The following is an 18,752-nucleotide window of genomic DNA, read 5'->3' as shown; positions in this document are numbered from 1 at the left end:
ATTGTGTGTGAAAGTAAATTTGTTTGTTGGTTCACATAGCTAGATCGTTCAAATTATAATTATAATCAAAACATTGTAAGCATTTGCGGTGAATAATAGGTACAAAAATCAAATCTGGGCTACACCAAAAAATAAAAAACTTTGTGTATTAATATATTTTCTCTCCGGTAAAGTAAACACCGATGACAAACCAAACATTCATCACATAGCAGCATTCAAATAGCGGCAGGCTAGGTCTATCACGTAAGTGTGTAAGTCAATTGTTGCATCATCGTTATCGACAATTAATAGGACATACCTACATATAGTAGAGTAAAGTCTAGTGACGGTTTTAATAATTCCATTCTTTGAAATAACTATTTATTCTTTCTTGGAAATATCATTGCAAATTTATGTATCTACATAATTTCAAATATAACAAATTTTTCCACGTACCAGGGACTTCCCAATAATAAATAAAACACTGTGCACAGATAATTATCAATTTAGTATAGACTGTCTAATCGAAATGCTAATAAAAATTGAAACAAAAACTACTGCGAACCATAAAAACTGAAGAGGCTATCAAAATGTAGGTACGGACGTTGTCTCAGGACATAGGCTGTGGTATATAAAAGCTAGGCCGGCCAGATGAGAAGCACAGTTCAAGATGGCGCGGCTAGTTGTTGCCGCGTTGGCCTTAGGCCTAGTTTGCATTCATGCAGCACCAGGTACTAAAACATTTTATTATATATTTCTTGCAATCATTTTTATATTATTATTTTTTATATTATTTATTTAAATGCAATAACAAATATACAGACAGCCCCCACCTGAGGAAAAGTGATAGTCGTTGGGAATATGGACATCACGTTATCACGTTTTGTAACCCTCATCATATATTTCATTTCTGAACACTAAACTGTATTCCACTGACACATCTCATCTCCCAAATCTTAACACAACTTACAAAACAATATGCTTCGTATCAGGAATTGGTAATTCAAAAGATGCCTTTTGACGACTGTGGACTTGCATCTTGAAGGTCTGCCTCGATGATTCCCAGTATTCCTTGATTATATACAGTTTCCATAACTGGAAGCTGTTAGCTCTCTGCTCGTTTTTTATCGTATTACTCTAATGCTGTTGGCTGCAGCTGGATTTTACAGCTTCACCGGACGATAGGGGGCGAGTGCAGATGGCACTTTAAACTAGCGGAAAAACTATGGAGCGGCTGAAGACCAACTCCTGCCTGATATGACTTTAGTCTGAGGGCACCGCAAGGGGTTCGAACCTCAGCTCAAGGCCGTCGTAATATCGATCCCTGTTTGAACAGGACGGGGAATCGATCGGAGGGAGGACGAGGGTTCGATCGGAGGTGGCTCTGCTCATATGATGGATAATCTGCGTATACCACACACTATACTAGGACATAATACTCTGTGAATCACGAGCACCAGACGGTACATAAGGATAAAAACGATTTGCCTCTCCTGGAAACGAATAGCTGAAAGTCTAGGGCTCCAGAAAAAAACTGAAGCGTTATATCTCAGATTAATATTTCAAGGTTGCGTTTCTACATATAGTATAGTACAGTCCATACGTACAACTCATTGCTAATTAAATGTGTGAAATGCAATCACATCACAGGTTAAAAATAAAGAGTCAATAAGTGTTGTCAGTATGTTACACATCTAATAATATTATTATTTATCAAATGTTATGAAGACTTGCAATTGTAAACACTTTCCATAAGTTATTAAACTTATGGATTATATGGATTAAAGCAATAATAATTTAATTGATATAATTACAAAGATTGGTAAGGAATTTATGTCTAATTATTATATTTTGCAGAGCACAATCGTGTCCGGCGCGGATACGGAGGCGGTGGCCTCAGTAGCAGCGGTGGAGGCGGTGGATATGGTGGCGGCGGAGGTGGCGGATTTGGAGGAGGAGGCGGATTTGGTGGTGGTGGCGGAAAAGGCGGTGGTCTAGGCGGTGGTCAAGGAGGCGGAGGCGGTCTGGGCGGCGGTCATGGGGGCGGCGGTGGCCTGGGCGGTGGACACGGGGGCGGCGACGGTCTAGGCGGCGGCGGCGGCCTCGGTGGAGGTCATGGAGGCGGCGGTGGACTCGGTGGCGGTGGCGGACATGGCGGCGGTCTCGGTGGAGGCAATGGCGGCGGCGGCGGTCTCGGTGGCGGTCATGGCGGTGGCGGCGGACTTGGCGGCGGTCACGGCGGTGGCGGCGGACTTGGTGGCGGCCATGGCGGTGGCAGTCTTGGCGGCGGCGGCCTCGGTGGACATGGCAGTGCAGGTGGTCTCGGCGGACATGGCGGTGGTCTCGGCGGACATGGCGGCGGTCTCGGAGGCGGCGGATACGGAGGATCAAGTGCTAAAGCCAGCGCCAGTGCCAGTGCGAAATCAAGCTCTGGAGGATACGGCGGCTACCACGGTTAACTTCTTTGGTAAGTTATACAACGAAACATAAATTTTATACTTGTTATATTATTTTCTAAAGCAAAGGGACCTTAAGATGGGAGTTACAGCAAACAATCGAATTGTTATTTACTAACACCTTCTTTAAGATGGGAAAGTAAATTTATTCTACAAAACTTAATAGTTGCACAATTTGTTTTCTAGTTTAAATGGTGGAAATTGCAGTGGAAAGTGCAATGCAATACTGGTGATATAATTTAGTTAATTATACACTTAGTAATTAAATGATTTTTATTGTATAATGATATTTCAAAATAATAGTTTATTCAAAGATCATGTAATTATGAATTAAGCTACCCTTAATTTTAATATTTAATCAATAATTGTATTATCAAATAAGAATTCTCTATTGCAATATCCGCCATTTACACTAGATAACAATTCTGTGTATATACATATAATTATTAACGTATATCTTTGATCTTTTAGTCACTCTAATACTTATATTTATAAACTTGGCTAATTAATAATCTTATTTTTTTAATGTTTCTTGTTTCAGAAGCTAATAATCGCAACGGATCGAGTGCCAGTGATTAATATAGTACATTCAAAAAGCTCAATGTGATACCTAAAGTAGTGATATATGTCGCTATAGCATTTGTACATAATATATATTGTATACATGTATGTATATATCTAACAATAATATATTATATTTTGTTTAAAATTTAATGGATTTTTTGTCATTCTCCTACTGTCGTATTTGTATTTATTTTAATTTATTAGGTCTCCAGCAAGGTTTACTCCAACATAAATACGATATATAATAAATTACAATATTTGTAGTAAAACTAAATAATTATAATAAATGTTTATTCAAAATACAGAGGTCTGTCTAAGATCTAAGTCTTAATTCCAGTTAAAGCAATAAAAGTAATAAAGATGCGTTAGTATAAATTTACAAAATAATAGATTCCTGTAATAACAATAAGAGATAAATTCATTTGTGTTGATTTCAGTGAACTCTCTTTACAGTTTATTATAAATAACTGATCAAGGTTGCAACTGACGTTTATACTAAAAAAAGGAAATAAAGTACGAACCATATACTTATTTAAGTTATCTTTTATGTATTTAGTTTGCGTAGACTAGGAATGGACTACACGAAATGGTGCATTTTAAGGAACCCTGATCCCGCGATATGTTTACCACGTTTTGTTTATAGAATTAATGAAATTTGAAATTACAGGCTTACACTTAAATTTTCTTTATTTTTTTTATAAATAAATAACTAAGGAAGGAGAGATGTTTATTGGATGATAAAGGAACTGTCTTTCTACTTCTGCGCTTCAAAAAATTTAAATTAAATTTATATCAGTCGGGTGCACCATTCCTTGATCGTCCATAAAAAAAAACACTGAAGACCACTGGCCGAAAGGGGTGTATCAGCGCTACCGTGGCGGTTTGCCGTCATCACTGCCATGACCATAGAGACAATTTGAATTTATATTTTATATTATTTTTTATGTATATCTATAAGATATTTATAATATGGGCCATTTAGCCTGAATTACATAAAAAAATTAAATATTATAGTATCTATGCTATTACGTTACAAAGGCTTTAAAGATCAATCGTCATTATGTTGTCAAACTGTTTTAATGCTGCCCAAATTGATAGGTTCCCAACACCGCGGTATTGTTTTTGTGTATGTTACATCATCGCAAAAACCAAACGTTTCAATGTTCCTTTTTGCAATCAATTCACACCCGCGTTAATCTCATATTTTTTTAGGATAGATAGTCGAAGCATAATATATTTAAGTTAATACGCGGAACAATTTGTCATTTTTTAGACCGAAACTTTGTTTAAAATATTCTATACTAGCTGTGACCCCGACTTCGTCCAACGTTACGTTAACATCGTGTAACCTTTCATATAACCCTTTTTTCGCATTAAAAAGTACCCTATATCCTTTTACAGGGGCTAGACTATCTGTTTACCAAATTTCATTTAAATCGGTTCAGCAGTTTTGACGTGAAAGCGACACAGAAAGAGTTACTTTCGCATTTATAATACTAGTATAGGAAGCCACCAAGCAGCTTTGTAAAACGTGTTCCTGTTTTATTCTTACGAGTGTAAGATTCTTATAGGCACGAAAGCATGACATCTCGGTCCTCCAAAATGATAACGCAATAATTTACTATTGCTTCTAATGATTTCTGTGGTGCTGTTCATAACGGTTGCTACTTTTACTTTTAAATTAGATGGACCGTCAGCTTGTTTGCCATTTCCATTACATAAAAAAAGTAAAACCAAATGCATTACCATATACAGCTATGAACACTGTACCCTAAATAAGATGCACTCTGTCACGTTAAGTTTTTTATGCATTCAAATTTCCTTGAGAAACGAATGTAGTTACTAAATATAGCTGGAAACTGTAAATCTGGCAGCAATTTACTACTATTTAAAGAGATTTCGTACTTGACATTTGAATAGAACATAGAAAGGTACAAGATGAAGCGTATCACTCTAGTTGCTTTGGGATTGTTAGTCCTTGCGGTCTGCGTATCTACGCATCCAGGTATGTCTATCTATATCTACTCTTATTATAAAGATAAAAGCCTTGATTTTTTTCATTTTTATTTAAAAGTTCTTATCTAAAAAATATTTTCTAAACCAGTAACGTAGGCTCTATAGCCTCTGGCAGGAAGGCGGGATACCGCTAGGCATATAATTAATCTATCGGTTTTTGAGATAAAAAGTTTGTGATACAATATATTTTCAGGTTAAATTACATTAAGATCCGTTAGATTTAGATTACTATATAACTAAGATTACTAGGTGACCCGTGCAACTTGGTCTGCAATACTGCAATGCTTACTTGATTTTGATCATTATATTTCGCCCAATTTGCATACTATATTTTTAAATTCTAACCTATTTGTTATTCTTTTGTATAAGTTATATAACACTGTAGTTTCATCAAAATCAGTTCAGTAGATTTTGCGCAAAAGAGTAACAAACATCAATCCACCCATACTCACAAACTTTCGCCTTTATAAAGTAACTAATTGTAAGATATTGTTTCGTTTCTGAAATGCCAAACAAGTAGGATGTCCACCTGAAGGAAAATTCTAACCGTTGTTTACAGACATCATCTGTATCACAACATATATTACAATACCCGCGATACCTACACCTCATGCATCATCAAGTTGCTATTCTTGAGTACTGAGCTGGCCTTTACAGCTTCACCGAACGATAGGGCACGAGTGCAGATGGCATTCCAATCCTGCGAAAGAACTTATGGAGCGGCTGTAAGCCAACTCCTATTTAACGGGAACGACTTTAGTCTGAGGGCACCGCTAGGGTTTCGACCCTCGGCTCAGGCCGTTGTAATTTCGATCCGCGTTTGAATTCGACGGAGGAACGAACGGAGGTGTGATGCTCCGGTGTGTGATGTGTCCGAAGGTGTGATGGTCTGTGCTCTGTATTCCGAACAACGCAGAAGATTATATTCTAGCAAATTGATAGAGAATAGTCATTTAAATAAATTTATGAATACACATATTTTATTTTTATTCTAATATTCTTTCGAAAAGCAGCCTCATTACAAAAATATTGGGAAGATTTCAAATAATAGTTCGAAGCAGATGTACTTGTTTTATTTAGTTCTCCAATTACATGAATTGCACGACTCACTTATATTAATTGTTTATACCAAAAAAAATATAATATCTCTGTTATCTCTAATACGCTGCCTTCAAACAAGAATGGCCGTTCCGTTCCCTTTTTTCAATGTTGGTGGTGGCTTTTCAGTGACGCCACCAACATCACAATAATATTCTTACTCTATGGTTTTAAATTTAAAATGTAAGCAATTAATTACGTTCTCTATACATTGAAGCTAACAAAAATGACCAGCAACTACTTGCGTGTTGCTGTTTTATATAAATGTTGTTCAATATTTTTAATAATCTGTGAAGATACAAACTTCCAAATAGAAAAATTAATTAATCATAAAAGTAAATAAACAATTTCATTATTAACCAAGTAAATCAGTCATCAGAACAGTCTTCAGAATAGTCTTCTTGTTGATTATTGAAGTAGAATTGAATATAGAACAGATTCCCATTTCAAATATCTGCCAACAAATAAACATCAAAGACTCTCTATTTTTTTTCTTACTAATAGGTGGCTGGAAGGGCAAGGGTGGTGGAAAAAATAATGGAAGCAAAGACAATGGTGGACAAGAGGATGGCGGTAAAAAAGAGAGCGGTAGCGGCGGCGGCGGCGGCGGCAACGGTGGTAAAAATGGCGGGAAAGGGGGCGATAAAAAAGATGGTGGAAATGAGAGTAGTGACAGTGACAGTGACTCAAATAGCGATGAAAAAGGCGGTGGCGGCAAACGAGGTTCTCATAAAAAATATTGGTAATTGTGGTAATAATAATAAAAAAATAATGTAATTAAACTATAATAATTATACTATTACCGATAATAATACTATTTATTATGATTATATTTATTTTATTGGTTGAAAATAATTCTTTAAACTTATTATACATAAAGTGTTGTAATATATGGAATTCTACTGGAAGATTTACTGATTGTATTGTTTTATTTAATATAAATATTCCACTTTTAAAAATGTAAATATAAACAAGAGGTCTAAGTCAAGCACATCCACTAAAATATACTGTTATAATTTATTCAGCACTAGGTGTGCCCGTGAAATTAATAGCCTATGGCTTATTCTGATGTATAAGCTATAATACTGTAAAGATTTATCAAAATCCGTTCAGTGGTTATTGTGTGAAACAATAACAAACATCCATCCACACTCACAAACTTCCGCGTACGTACGTAAGTATAGTACGTATGTAAGTTGTCTAAGACGTTAAATATTGTTGTTTACAAGTATATGCAACCTCTTTGGTACATTATATTTTATTACTTTTTAAAAAAAGAACATAGAAGTCTCGAATTTTAAATATGTCATTCTGAACTGAATCATTGGAGGGAAAATAAAAATCCTTCACCATACTGTAAAATATTTATTTTATTTCCTTTATAACAAAAGGATAGTACGTAAGTATTTAATATACATCCTAAGCGAAATATAGAAATATATTATTACAAAATTCATTAGTATTTGTAAAATATAAATTGTTATTCTGGTACCACAACATACATAATATATTATGTATTGTATCAAATCGTACGAGCAATAATAATGTACTTGGTTTGTATTCAGCCTGCATTGTACTGTAAGGTAGGTAGAAGAACAAAAAAATTAAAACCTCGATGCCTAAATAGATTTGCTTAAAAGTGTTTACTGTTTATTAGATTCGTGAGCTAATCAATCAGTTTAGATCTATAGGTATTGTTGTTTTTACTGCAAAAAATGTATCGTATTGAAAAAGGAACAAGTGGGTCTAATGACCGACAGACAGACAAGGTCAGAGAGAATAGTAACGTGTAGGAAGGTATACATTTTGGTATCACTCCGCAATATTTTTGGGTATTATTAGAATAAAATGGTATATCCTGTGGATTCTGCAGAAAATACCAATTTATAAAGTCACTAAATAAAGTCTAAAAAAAAATTATTTATGATAAAACTAATTGACCCGCGCAACTTCGTCTGCATCACACTTACTTTACATTTATCTTTATATTTCGCCCAGAATACATATCTTTTTTAAATTACATCCTTTGTGTTATACTCATTTATAAACAATGTTATTGTAAAATATCATCAAAATCCTATCAGTACTTTTTACGTGAAAGAGTAACAAATTCATCCCTCCATTCATCCATACTCACAAACTTTCGCATTTATAATATTAGTAAGATGTATTTAAAGTCATAATTATTAATAAACATAATTTACTAATCACATTTTTATGAAGTAATTGAAATACAAGTACCAAATGTTTGTATTTTAATAATGTATTTGAATTACAAGTAATTTAAATACTGCACATTATTAAGAAAAACAAATATAAATTGTTAGTTACTATATATAATATAAATATAAGAAAAACAAATATAAATTGTTAGTTACTATATGTGATAACCTTCCAATGTTACTATTATTATTAATGTTTGTGACAATGGTTGGATGCATATTTGTTACTCTTTTACACAAAAACTACTCAACGAATTTAATAAACTTTACAGTACATTATATTACTAGGCTACCAATACCACATACAATTTCAGGCGGGTAAAACCGCGGGTACAGCTAGCTCAATAATAATATCATAGATGTTAATTTGTTCGTAACTGAGCTTCTAGAAGTAGCTTTCGTTATCTTTTAATACATAATTATAGGTCATTAGTAAAATATACTCATAGACTTGTGATCCTGTATAAATAGTAAACTCTACTCTCCATAGACTTGTGACCATATATCAATCAAGAACTCACAATCTAATCACATTATATGTACTTGATGGTCACACCATTATCTTGATTCTCGCCAAAGTCAAGGGCGACTAAATCAAATCGAATTACCGAATTATTTCGTCTACCGTCCCTTTGTATATCCATCACGGTGTCGTCAAAACATGACAGTGGTTGACCGTGACGCACCATCATATCATGGTGATGCACCGTGTCCATCCTGTCTGCTGTGACCATATATAATGTACACCGAATCGAAACAAATCATAGTTGGGGTATCACCATGGCGAAAATGGCGTTGGTTTTGGCACTGGTAGTGTTTTTATCTGTGGTTATATCAGCTATTCCTGGTAAGTTGCTATAGCTACTTAATTTAGCAGTAGGTCAAGATGAAAGGTATGAAAATGTTTACGCTGGTTCGATAATCTATTTTAAAAAAAATACCCTCAATTAGTCTACATTTTTTATCTATACCTTGGTCAATATTGAACCAATTTTGATGATGTTTTCTATCTGTACAGTAGATGAAACAAATTAAAGTAATGCGTAGTACCCCAGGAGGACATTCAGATACCGGGAGTAGCATGTATTGAAATAACTCGAACAAACAGATAGAATGTGTGTTGATTAATGGATGCGTCAAGAGTACATACGTTGTAATATGTAGGTACTCTCGACGCATCCATATTTGTGAGGGTGTAGGAAGCAGTCTATAACACTGAGTTCTCTTTGCTTAATGCAGGTTCTATACAATGATATATAGAAACTGTGCTAAAATAAAATATTAAATCAATCATCAAATTATATATTACTTTTAATAAGCAATCTAAAGTCGTCTTTAACGAGAATAACAGAACTGAACAAACATCTGTAAATATACATTATGTTGATATAAATATCATAATATGAACATGATAGATGAACAGAGAGAGGACGACCAAGAAGTTAGATAGTTTGTGTAAGGGATGATATGCATAAAAGGTGAGTAAGCTCAGTTATGACCGCAGATAAGCATTATTGGATGAAGATAACATACTGCGCCGACTCCAAATTTCCCCTTAATCGGCAATTCGTACCTATTAAATATAACATTCCTACAATTACAAAAGTATTTAATCAGATAATTGGGAAAACACTGCTATAAAATTCAGAACAAAAGGAATATGACATAAAAACAATAAAAAATATAATTGACATTATTACTATAATTATATAATTAATAGTAATAATAGGATTAATAACTTTCTGCACTATAATTTCTAGGCAGGCGGCTAAGACGCGGTTACAATAACAGCGGATATGGTGGCGGATACACACGCGGGAGCGATGAGCGCGACGCTAGTACTAGCAACGAAAGCGGCAATGGATGCAGCAGTGAGAATACCAGAAAGTACGTAAATGATACATATTATAATGTAATTGATACATACTAGAATAGCCAATTTACTATATATTCTTATGAATTCTAAATAATTTTTAAAGTTGTTGTGAAAATATGTCATAAAACAATTTATAATAGGATAAATGGTAAAGGTAATAAAGACATATTTAGAATATTGTTTTATATTTTTTGATTAAAAAATAAACTATAACTTTAAATATATTAAAAGAGTTTCTCAACAAAACTAGCTTATTTATATTTAATGTGGAAAGAATAGAAGAAATAGAATTAAAGAATTGACAACTGTTATTGTAGCATTTGTAAAACTTGTAAATTTTTGTTTTACCATCAGTTTTATGAAATGTTTCTAAGCCGGCGATAATTCAGTTATGTATAAATTACATTCATTATACAATTCGTAACAAGTGTATTTTGTTACGAATTTCATGCATTATATGTATTGTTTATTGTTTAGTTACAGCGGCAGCCGTGAACTGGCGTACAACAGAGATGGACGACAATCCAACGATAATGCTCGAGGGACGCGGTCGTTCGCTAAAGCGTCCGCTTCCGCTGTCGCTAGCTCCTTTAGCCAAAACCTCAAGACTAAGAATGTATCATAGCTTCAGTACAAAGATTATGTAGTTTTTAATCTTAATTCTTTACAATTTGTGTTTGTTAATTTAGTTTTTAAATGATTTATTATACCGACCTTTAATATTTCTGAATATTGGATTCAAAATTAATAAATAGAAATTGTGGCAGAAATGTTCAAATAAATAAATAGTGTTCTATGATCTCTGTCTACTTCAAAACAACAAAGACCTGTGTTAATTATTCTACTAATATAAGTATAATTATTAATTCGTATCGCTTCCTAAGTTGTACGAGTAGTTTTTGTGACATGTGTTTAGCACTGCTCAACTACAATAAACTATATTGATATTAGCATACCTACTTTCTATATCGCTCTCCCACTGAATATCCTCTAGCAAATGAAGGAAAACAAAAACTTAAGGACAAACTTGAAATATATTTTTTTGACGAAATGAGAATACTTCGACAACGTGCTAATCTAATGTTATAATAATATTAATATGTTTATTTTCTACATAAAAATAGTAATAGAGCCATGTAAAATTTAATACAAAAATACAATTTTAAGAAAAACTGGTGCCTTTACTGTATCCAAAAAAACCTGTGACGCGGATTACCAGGTCCCCCCACTATATCTTCCATTCAAAGATTTGAAAATACGGAATACGGCTACTATATATAAAAAAACCGACATAAAATTATATAGTAAAAACAATAATTGCTAAAGCTGTGGTTGAAATATGTTAAAAATACAAAAGTATCTAAAAGAGAAAGAAACCTGTGCGATGTGATAAAACTCGAGGTTGGTAAAATTAGGGTTGGCAAACACAAATTTAAAAAACCAGGATTGAAAGTTTTTTTTTTAAACCAGGACTATCCAGTTTAAAAACAGAACGCAGTAATAGTGTTGCAATAGTTATATTAATCTGTAGTAAAATTCAGGTAATACAATATAATCAGGTTTTCAAATAAAAAATTATTTGATAAAATTATACTGTTGAAAATCAGTAATTAAGAGGCGCGTATATTTTAAAAACCCAGGACGCTGCCTAATGACTTTTCAGGATTTCCCAAGACACTTCAAAAACTAGGACATGTCCTGGGAAAACAGGACGGTTGGCAACTATAGGTAAAATACCACTAGACAGTATAAAATTTACAGTTTTTGTAGTTATTTTACTTTGGATTACAGTAGATTATGTTACAGCTCTCTGTTTCATCGTAATGGAGGTTTTGTAACCAGTCGCAGACAAATTTCTTGCAAGTAAACTTGTTGAGAGCAAAATTTTGACAATTTACTATTTACTTATTTATAAAGGAACGGACCGAGCTAAGAAAAGTAAATAAAACGGGTGTTGCAGGAAGTTATTGGTAGACAATTCTGTTATTCCGTGCAGGTGTTTGATTGTCGTATGGAAAGAATGCATGTTGTTTAATTATTGAATTCTTTGATCTATGGAGTGGTTGTAACTATGTAATATTATCTTATCGATGGTTGTAATCATCATAACCTGATATTTACATAATAAAAACTTAGCTTAGCGGACTAGAATCTTGAAATTACGTAATAAGTCTAATTATTTTATAAATTACGGATACTTCCATATAATTCAATAATATTTATAACAATAATGTTTCCGGACAATTCACACAGCATATTCTCATCCCAGACTAAGCAACGCTTGTATTATGGGTACTAGAAAAGTGTTATAAATATATGGTTACATTTTTATAAATACATACATAATATACATACAGCCAGACCGACATAAACAATCATACTTACAAATACAAATATTTGTACCATACAAGGAATTCAACCCACTACCATTGGAAGTAAGACGGTGTGCAAAACCGCTAGACCACCGAGCCCTTTGTTATTTTTCAAGATATTACATATGTTTCAACTTTCGCCTAACTAGAATGGCCAATAAGCTCACGGCCCGCCTGCTGTTGAATGGTCATGAATCACTATCACCTATATACATGAACGTCTAGTACAATGAAAATCAAGTTATCCCGTAATACTACTCAAGCTGCCATTCTCTGGTATGGAATAATATGTCTGTCTAAACTCATCTTGTTAGATGTTGATGTTGTTACCAACAATGTTGTTAATTTTAGGTTCTTAGTTGTACAATTAAATTATGTTATGTATATATGTATAAAGCAATCTGGTTAACGGAGCTAAAATATGCGCGACTGAAGTAACCACTTTTATTGTTTAAATTCATAAATTTATTTCCTACGCAATCATATTGGTTAAGGTGACATAATTATGCAATATGTAATCTAATTCAATTTTCGACTTTAAATACAGATGAAAATAATAATAATAACAATCACAGTTCACACAGCGTCATCTATTCCCAAGTTAAGCTAGATAAAATTTGTGTTTTGGGTGCTAGATAACTGATACAAATACATAGATTTATTTTCCTAAATACATACATATTATAGGTACATAGAAAACACCCAGATAGACACAAATAATCATTCTCATGAAAACAAATGTTCGTGCCGTGCAAAGAATCAAACACGCGACCATCGAAAGTAAGACGGTATTTTAAACCTGTCAAAGTGGAAAGGCTTCAAAAAGGTAATATAAACATTACACATGTGGATTGTGGACCGTTTATTTATGTAATAATTTTATAATACGCTAACATGTTTCTACAAAATATCTATCACAATATAATACATTGGATTGCGGACCCTTCACAAGTACAAGTCATTCTTTTAAAACTAAAATAAATAGTAATGTTACGCCATATCTGAAACAAAAAATAATATTTTATTACTATATTACAAAAACTTCCTTTGTAATTTTTTATTATTTCCCCGGTGAATAAATATCGATAACAAAACTAAAAAAGAATTTAAAAACAATAGCAGCTTCGCTACCTACACTTTTGCGATGTGTTAAATCTCGAGATTGGTAAAATTAGGGTTGGCAAACACAAATACCGAGCGCAAGGCGAGAACGCAACATGGTTCACCATGAAGTCGATAAGACAATGCGTCTGACTACCCCATCGACGCTAACAGTCGTTACGGTATGTATTGCACTTAATCTACATACGTACAGTATACTTCACATATACTCTTAATAATATATAATATTAAGAGAACTTTTTACTCTCAAACAGAACTAGTTTAATATATTGTTTACTATATATTATATTATATATATAAACAATCTAAAAAAATACCGCTTCAAAATCCGTTGCATAGTTATAAAGATTTAAGCATAGATAGGGACGAACAGATAGCGACAGCGACTTTGTTTTATACTACATATGTAATGATGTCTTTTCTTTACTGTATGTTATAAATAAAGTTTACAGTAAACCGTGTGGAAGAAATAGACGATATCTATTTTGAGTGTCTGTGAATATAAATACAGTACATACACCAAAATAAGATTTTTTATAATTTTTGTCTGTCTGTCTGTTTATTCCGGCTAATCTCTGAAATGGCTGGACCGATTTTGACGGGACTTTTTTGGGCAGGTAGCTGATGTAATAAGAAGTAACTTAGGCTACTTTTATTTTAGAAAAATAAAGTTAAATTCCACGCGGACGAAGTCGGGTACAGCTAGTCGCAAATGAACTTACCCATTCTAACCTAAGCCGACACCACCGACCGACCCCGAACTGGCGCTAGCTGAAGACTTTGAGAAGGACTGCGAGGTGCCGAGGGGGTAGCTGAGACCGCCGAGCTGTCCGCCCTGTCCCGGGCCGTAGCCGGCGCCCCCGAAGCCTCCGCCACCGCCCCCGCCGCCACCGCCGTAAGCGCCCAAGCCTCCGTCATAGTGCCGTCTCATTCGCTCACCTATATACATATCATAGGAATAAGAACAACACCTTGAGGAAAAAATGTTACTAATATCGTATTAATATTATAAATGCAAAAGTTTCTGAGTATGGATAGATGTTTGTTACTCTTTCAGTCAAAAACTACTGAAAGGATTTTGATGAAATTTTACAGTAATATAACTTATACATCAGATAACATCTGATGTATAAGTTATATTACTATATATAGTCTATAAATTTCAAGCACGAAAAACTGCGGGGATAGTTAGTAATAGGAATAAGAACATTGAAAGAAAACAATAAGTATATTTTTTAAAGGCTAAAGAGTCGGTACAACAATAGAGAACGCAGTAGGAATCAATTTAATATTATCTTTTATTAATATAAAATCAATGGAAATTAAAAACTTTCAATGTCCGAAAATTGTTATTATTGATGACAGAAATGAGCTAGTTAATATGATATTTTTCTATTAATAATATATTATTAGAAAGTAATGTACCTATTTCTATAATGTACCTACATTATAGAAATAGATCTAAATATTATGTAATGTCTAAATTTGTAGATGTGTTGTCCGATACTTAATGATCCGATAAATAATCTTTGTATATATATGCCTTGAAGAGAAAGTAGAATAAACAAAATTTGACCATTGCCAAATGAAATTTTATCTAAGTTAAAGACAATTAAGAACAAATGATTCATTCAACTTTAAAATTCAAATATTAATTATAACGGTTTAGTAGTCTCTGATATCTCACCTATTTCAGCAACTAAGCAGCTTTCTTGTATAAGGTGTGTTTCGGTTGAAGTATATTGAGGAAATATGGCAGTGAAATTACAGAGTATAGAGGCATCTTATTCCTTCAAAAGGGCATATCCGTGATAGATGCTGGTAAGTAGGCGATGATTACCACTTACCATCAGGTGGGCCCTTATTTACCAGACAGCTACTCCAGTAACATAAAATAAAAAGAAATGCTTAATTACCTGGTGCAGCAAGGCAGGTGGCAACCAACGCAGTCAGGACCAACGGGACGACGTACCTTGCCATGTTGTAATTGTCGTACTCGACTGTTGTCCTGTCCAGTGGTAGCGGCGGTTATATACGACACCCATCCCATCTAACAAAGTGTCCAATCATCCCGAGTTGTTTGCGCCAAATCGATAAATTCATAGTCATGCATTTTTTTCGCAGATCACGTGGTACGCTGGTGACAAAATGGGCGACGTGATGCTCATTCAATGGTAAAGTTTTTGAGGAAATACAAAAAAAAATACTAGCTATTCCTATTTGACGTGAAGGTACGTGCTTAGTATAATTGCTGTTATAAAATTACCAATAACAAAATAATATTTTATCACTACTTTCTTTACATGGTAAGCAGATAGAACTGAGTGCATCTGATTCACCGTAACTAATAAGAATATAGAAAGAAAAACATTTGTTACTAACTTGAGACCGTTATAAAACCTAACTAATTAATTAATAAACTGTAAGGACACATATTTTCGCGGAACAAGCAAATCAAGGAAAAAAACCAATATATAAATAAACAAAAAGCAAAAAATAAACCTTCAGTCTATGTACAATATGGGTATAACTTAAAAAAAATCTTGAGAGCGTTAAGGCCCTTTTTTTCTATGTACATACATTGACAAAGAAGCTGACTGCCCACCTGATAGTAAGTGGCAACCGTCGACTATATTCATGAACAGCACTACGGATATCACGCTATCATGTTACGATCGTAATACCATACATGTTTTATTATTCCAGAGTACTAAGAAGTCTCTTATTCAGTATATTTCAGTACTGTCTAATCTAAATGAAACTGAAAATCAACGCTGCAGTGAACATACAGCACCAGCGCAATGGAAGCCTTTTCAGCTTATAGCGCAACATTAACATAAGTTACTAGTGGCTCGTCCTGGCTTCGCACGGATTCATTACAAATTGTTTAATCTCTCCGCTTGTTCTCTACTATAGTATGCATATATTATATATGTATGTATGTAAATTTTCCTCTTCAATAACTCTATCTATTACTGAAAACCACATTAAAATCCTTTGCGTAGTTTAAAAAATATAAGCGAACAGACAGCAATGGCGTCTTTATTTTATTCTGTGTAAAGATTTTACACTTTCCATATTGTATTATACTATGCTGTGTAAGTTGAATAAATGATTAATATTATTATAATCTCAGCCCGGAAACACATCTTACAAAGCAAGCTGCTTGGCAGCTGAAATAGGTAGGAATGAGATATCCACGTAAACGCTCTTGGCCTTAAAGATTTCATATATTTGTCATTTTTAGGAAACTGTAAGGATAAAAATCTTATAATTTTCTTAAACCAAAATAATATATTTATTAATTGCACACAAAAATGTATACATGCCGGACTTAATGCCTGATAGCATTCTCTACCAATCACCAGCATTGATCAGAGATAACAAGGCGGTGCAATTTAATAATCAATATTAAGATATAAAAACATATAAATAAAGAATAATCCTATAGAGAAAGCGATAATATTACCCCATGCCATGGTGGATTCAAACATAGTTACCTAGCGAAATGTGGATGTTAAATGTTTCATTCACCATAATGCCTTTATAGATATTCATTCATTCATAATTTAAGAGCTGTGCTCTTGTCGGTGGAGCTCCCGCCATCTTCCACGATCTTCTTTCAGTCCCTTTAGCTGTTGATACGACACGACTCCAACTTTTTCTTTAACTTGCTTGACATAACTGTGTCTTGGTCTTTCCCTTCCTCTCTTTCCATCTATTTTTCCTTCTATAATGTTGTTAATTAGTTCGTCGTGTCGTATCAAGTGCCCCAACATTATAGATGTAGATATATATGTATATTTATAAATAATTACAGAAGTACGGAACCCTAATATTAGTTCCGCTCGCGGTGACCGACACGCTGAAATATATAATGGATTTATGTTTTTATAGATACGCTCCAACACAACAATAGTAGGAAAGGTACGTCCAAAAACCATCAAAATCCAATGTTTTACTCAGTTTTGTAGCAAAACAGTGTGATCTTAGTATCGACAGGTCATGTTAATTGAACACCAAACTATGAATATTTTTAATGTATTTGATATTGTTAGACATAAACACCTATATAAGTAAATAATGTAAATAAACTTACTTCTAAAAAAAAAGAAATTTAGTTGAGTTTCCTGCCAGTTCTTCTCAATTGAATCAGTATACTGTTTAGTTCAGTATAATGAAAGGAAACGGTAGGGAAAAATATTAATACAAAAAACCTGAAGTTCATAAGCGGCTAAAATGTCCTACATGCTAGATTAGATCTGATCAGATCAGATCTGATTATACAAATCAACACTCTCGCAAGTTACTATACTAGTATCGGCAGGTAGTTGCTTATCATCAACTGACAATGCAATTGGAAAGTCATTTTATCTACGCTGTTAATAGCCACAGTGAATCTATACCTTAGAACATGCACCGTCTTAAAATTTCCTTTTAAACCTATAGTGCACTAGTGTTCCATTGATTTGGATATTTTTAAGCCCCTATTATGTATATCTTTCTGTAATAAATTTTTGAAATATTTACTGGCGTTAAATAGGCATAAAATTAACAGGCAGCGGCGCGGCGGCGTCCTTGTTTTATACCTACTATGTAAAGATAACTAGTCTTGAATTGTTTCACATAAAACAACTCTATCGGGGATAGGGGATCGATTTATATATTTACATCTTAACGTCAATACTTTGGTGCCATATGCCATGCCGTGCCATACCATACTGGGGTCTATAGTATTATGTATCCTAATCTCTAATTATCTAATCTCACACTTCAATCGAACCATAGTGTACAGAGCGAGCTATTTGGCGCCAGAGATAAATGAGACCGAGATATCCTCACACATAACTTTGTTCAAAGTGTACCTCAATCGTTATACCTACCATATATATATATATATATATATATATATATACCTACTATGTTACAAATACCTATTAGAATCCAAATTATTTTTTGTGACACATTTTTTGCTAAGTTTTGGTATTTTGTATGATATAATGGTAATTTAGTTACGGCTCCGTTCCGCTCCTTGAACACCATCATC

General features: G+C 33.7%; 3 protein-coding genes across 3 annotated transcripts; 2 read left to right on the top strand and 1 right to left on the bottom strand.

Moving 5' to 3' along the window:
- The first annotated feature begins 649 nt into the window (after nucleotides 1-649).
- LOC131851820 (acanthoscurrin-2-like) lies at nucleotides 650-2,438 on the top strand. Its single transcript, XM_059202384.1, has 3 exons — nucleotides 650-710; nucleotides 1,837-1,983; nucleotides 2,092-2,438. Exons 1-3 carry the CDS (start codon nucleotides 650-652, stop codon nucleotides 2,436-2,438), a joined length of 555 nt encoding a protein of 184 aa, XP_059058367.1.
- Nucleotides 2,439-4,929: 2,491 nt separating this feature from the next.
- Nucleotides 4,930-10,861, top strand: LOC131851870 (uncharacterized). Its single transcript, XM_059202433.1, has 4 exons — nucleotides 4,930-5,004; nucleotides 6,618-6,855; nucleotides 10,096-10,222; nucleotides 10,689-10,861. Exons 2-4 carry the CDS (start codon nucleotides 6,651-6,653, stop codon nucleotides 10,834-10,836), a joined length of 480 nt encoding a protein of 159 aa, XP_059058416.1. The 5' UTR covers nucleotides 4,930-5,004; nucleotides 6,618-6,650; the 3' UTR covers nucleotides 10,837-10,861.
- A 2,615-nt stretch (nucleotides 10,862-13,476) lies between these two features.
- LOC131851795 (ctenidin-3-like) lies at nucleotides 13,477-15,775 on the bottom strand. Its single transcript, XM_059202346.1, is given in 3 exon segments — nucleotides 13,477-13,584; nucleotides 14,428-14,644; nucleotides 15,622-15,775. Coding segments are annotated over 2 exon segments (366 nt in total). The 3' UTR covers nucleotides 13,477-13,584; nucleotides 14,428-14,432.
- Nucleotides 15,776-18,752: the final 2,977 nt, after the last annotated feature.

This window comes from Achroia grisella, unplaced genomic scaffold, assembly GCF_030625045.1.
Source record: "Achroia grisella isolate CSIRO2021 unplaced genomic scaffold, CSIRO_AGI_Agris_v1 utg808, whole genome shotgun sequence".
NCBI classification, from domain to species: Eukaryota; Metazoa; Arthropoda; class Insecta; order Lepidoptera; family Pyralidae; genus Achroia; species Achroia grisella.
The sequence above is the reverse complement of the archived record's forward strand: the minus strand, read 5'-3'. Positions and strand labels throughout refer to the sequence as shown.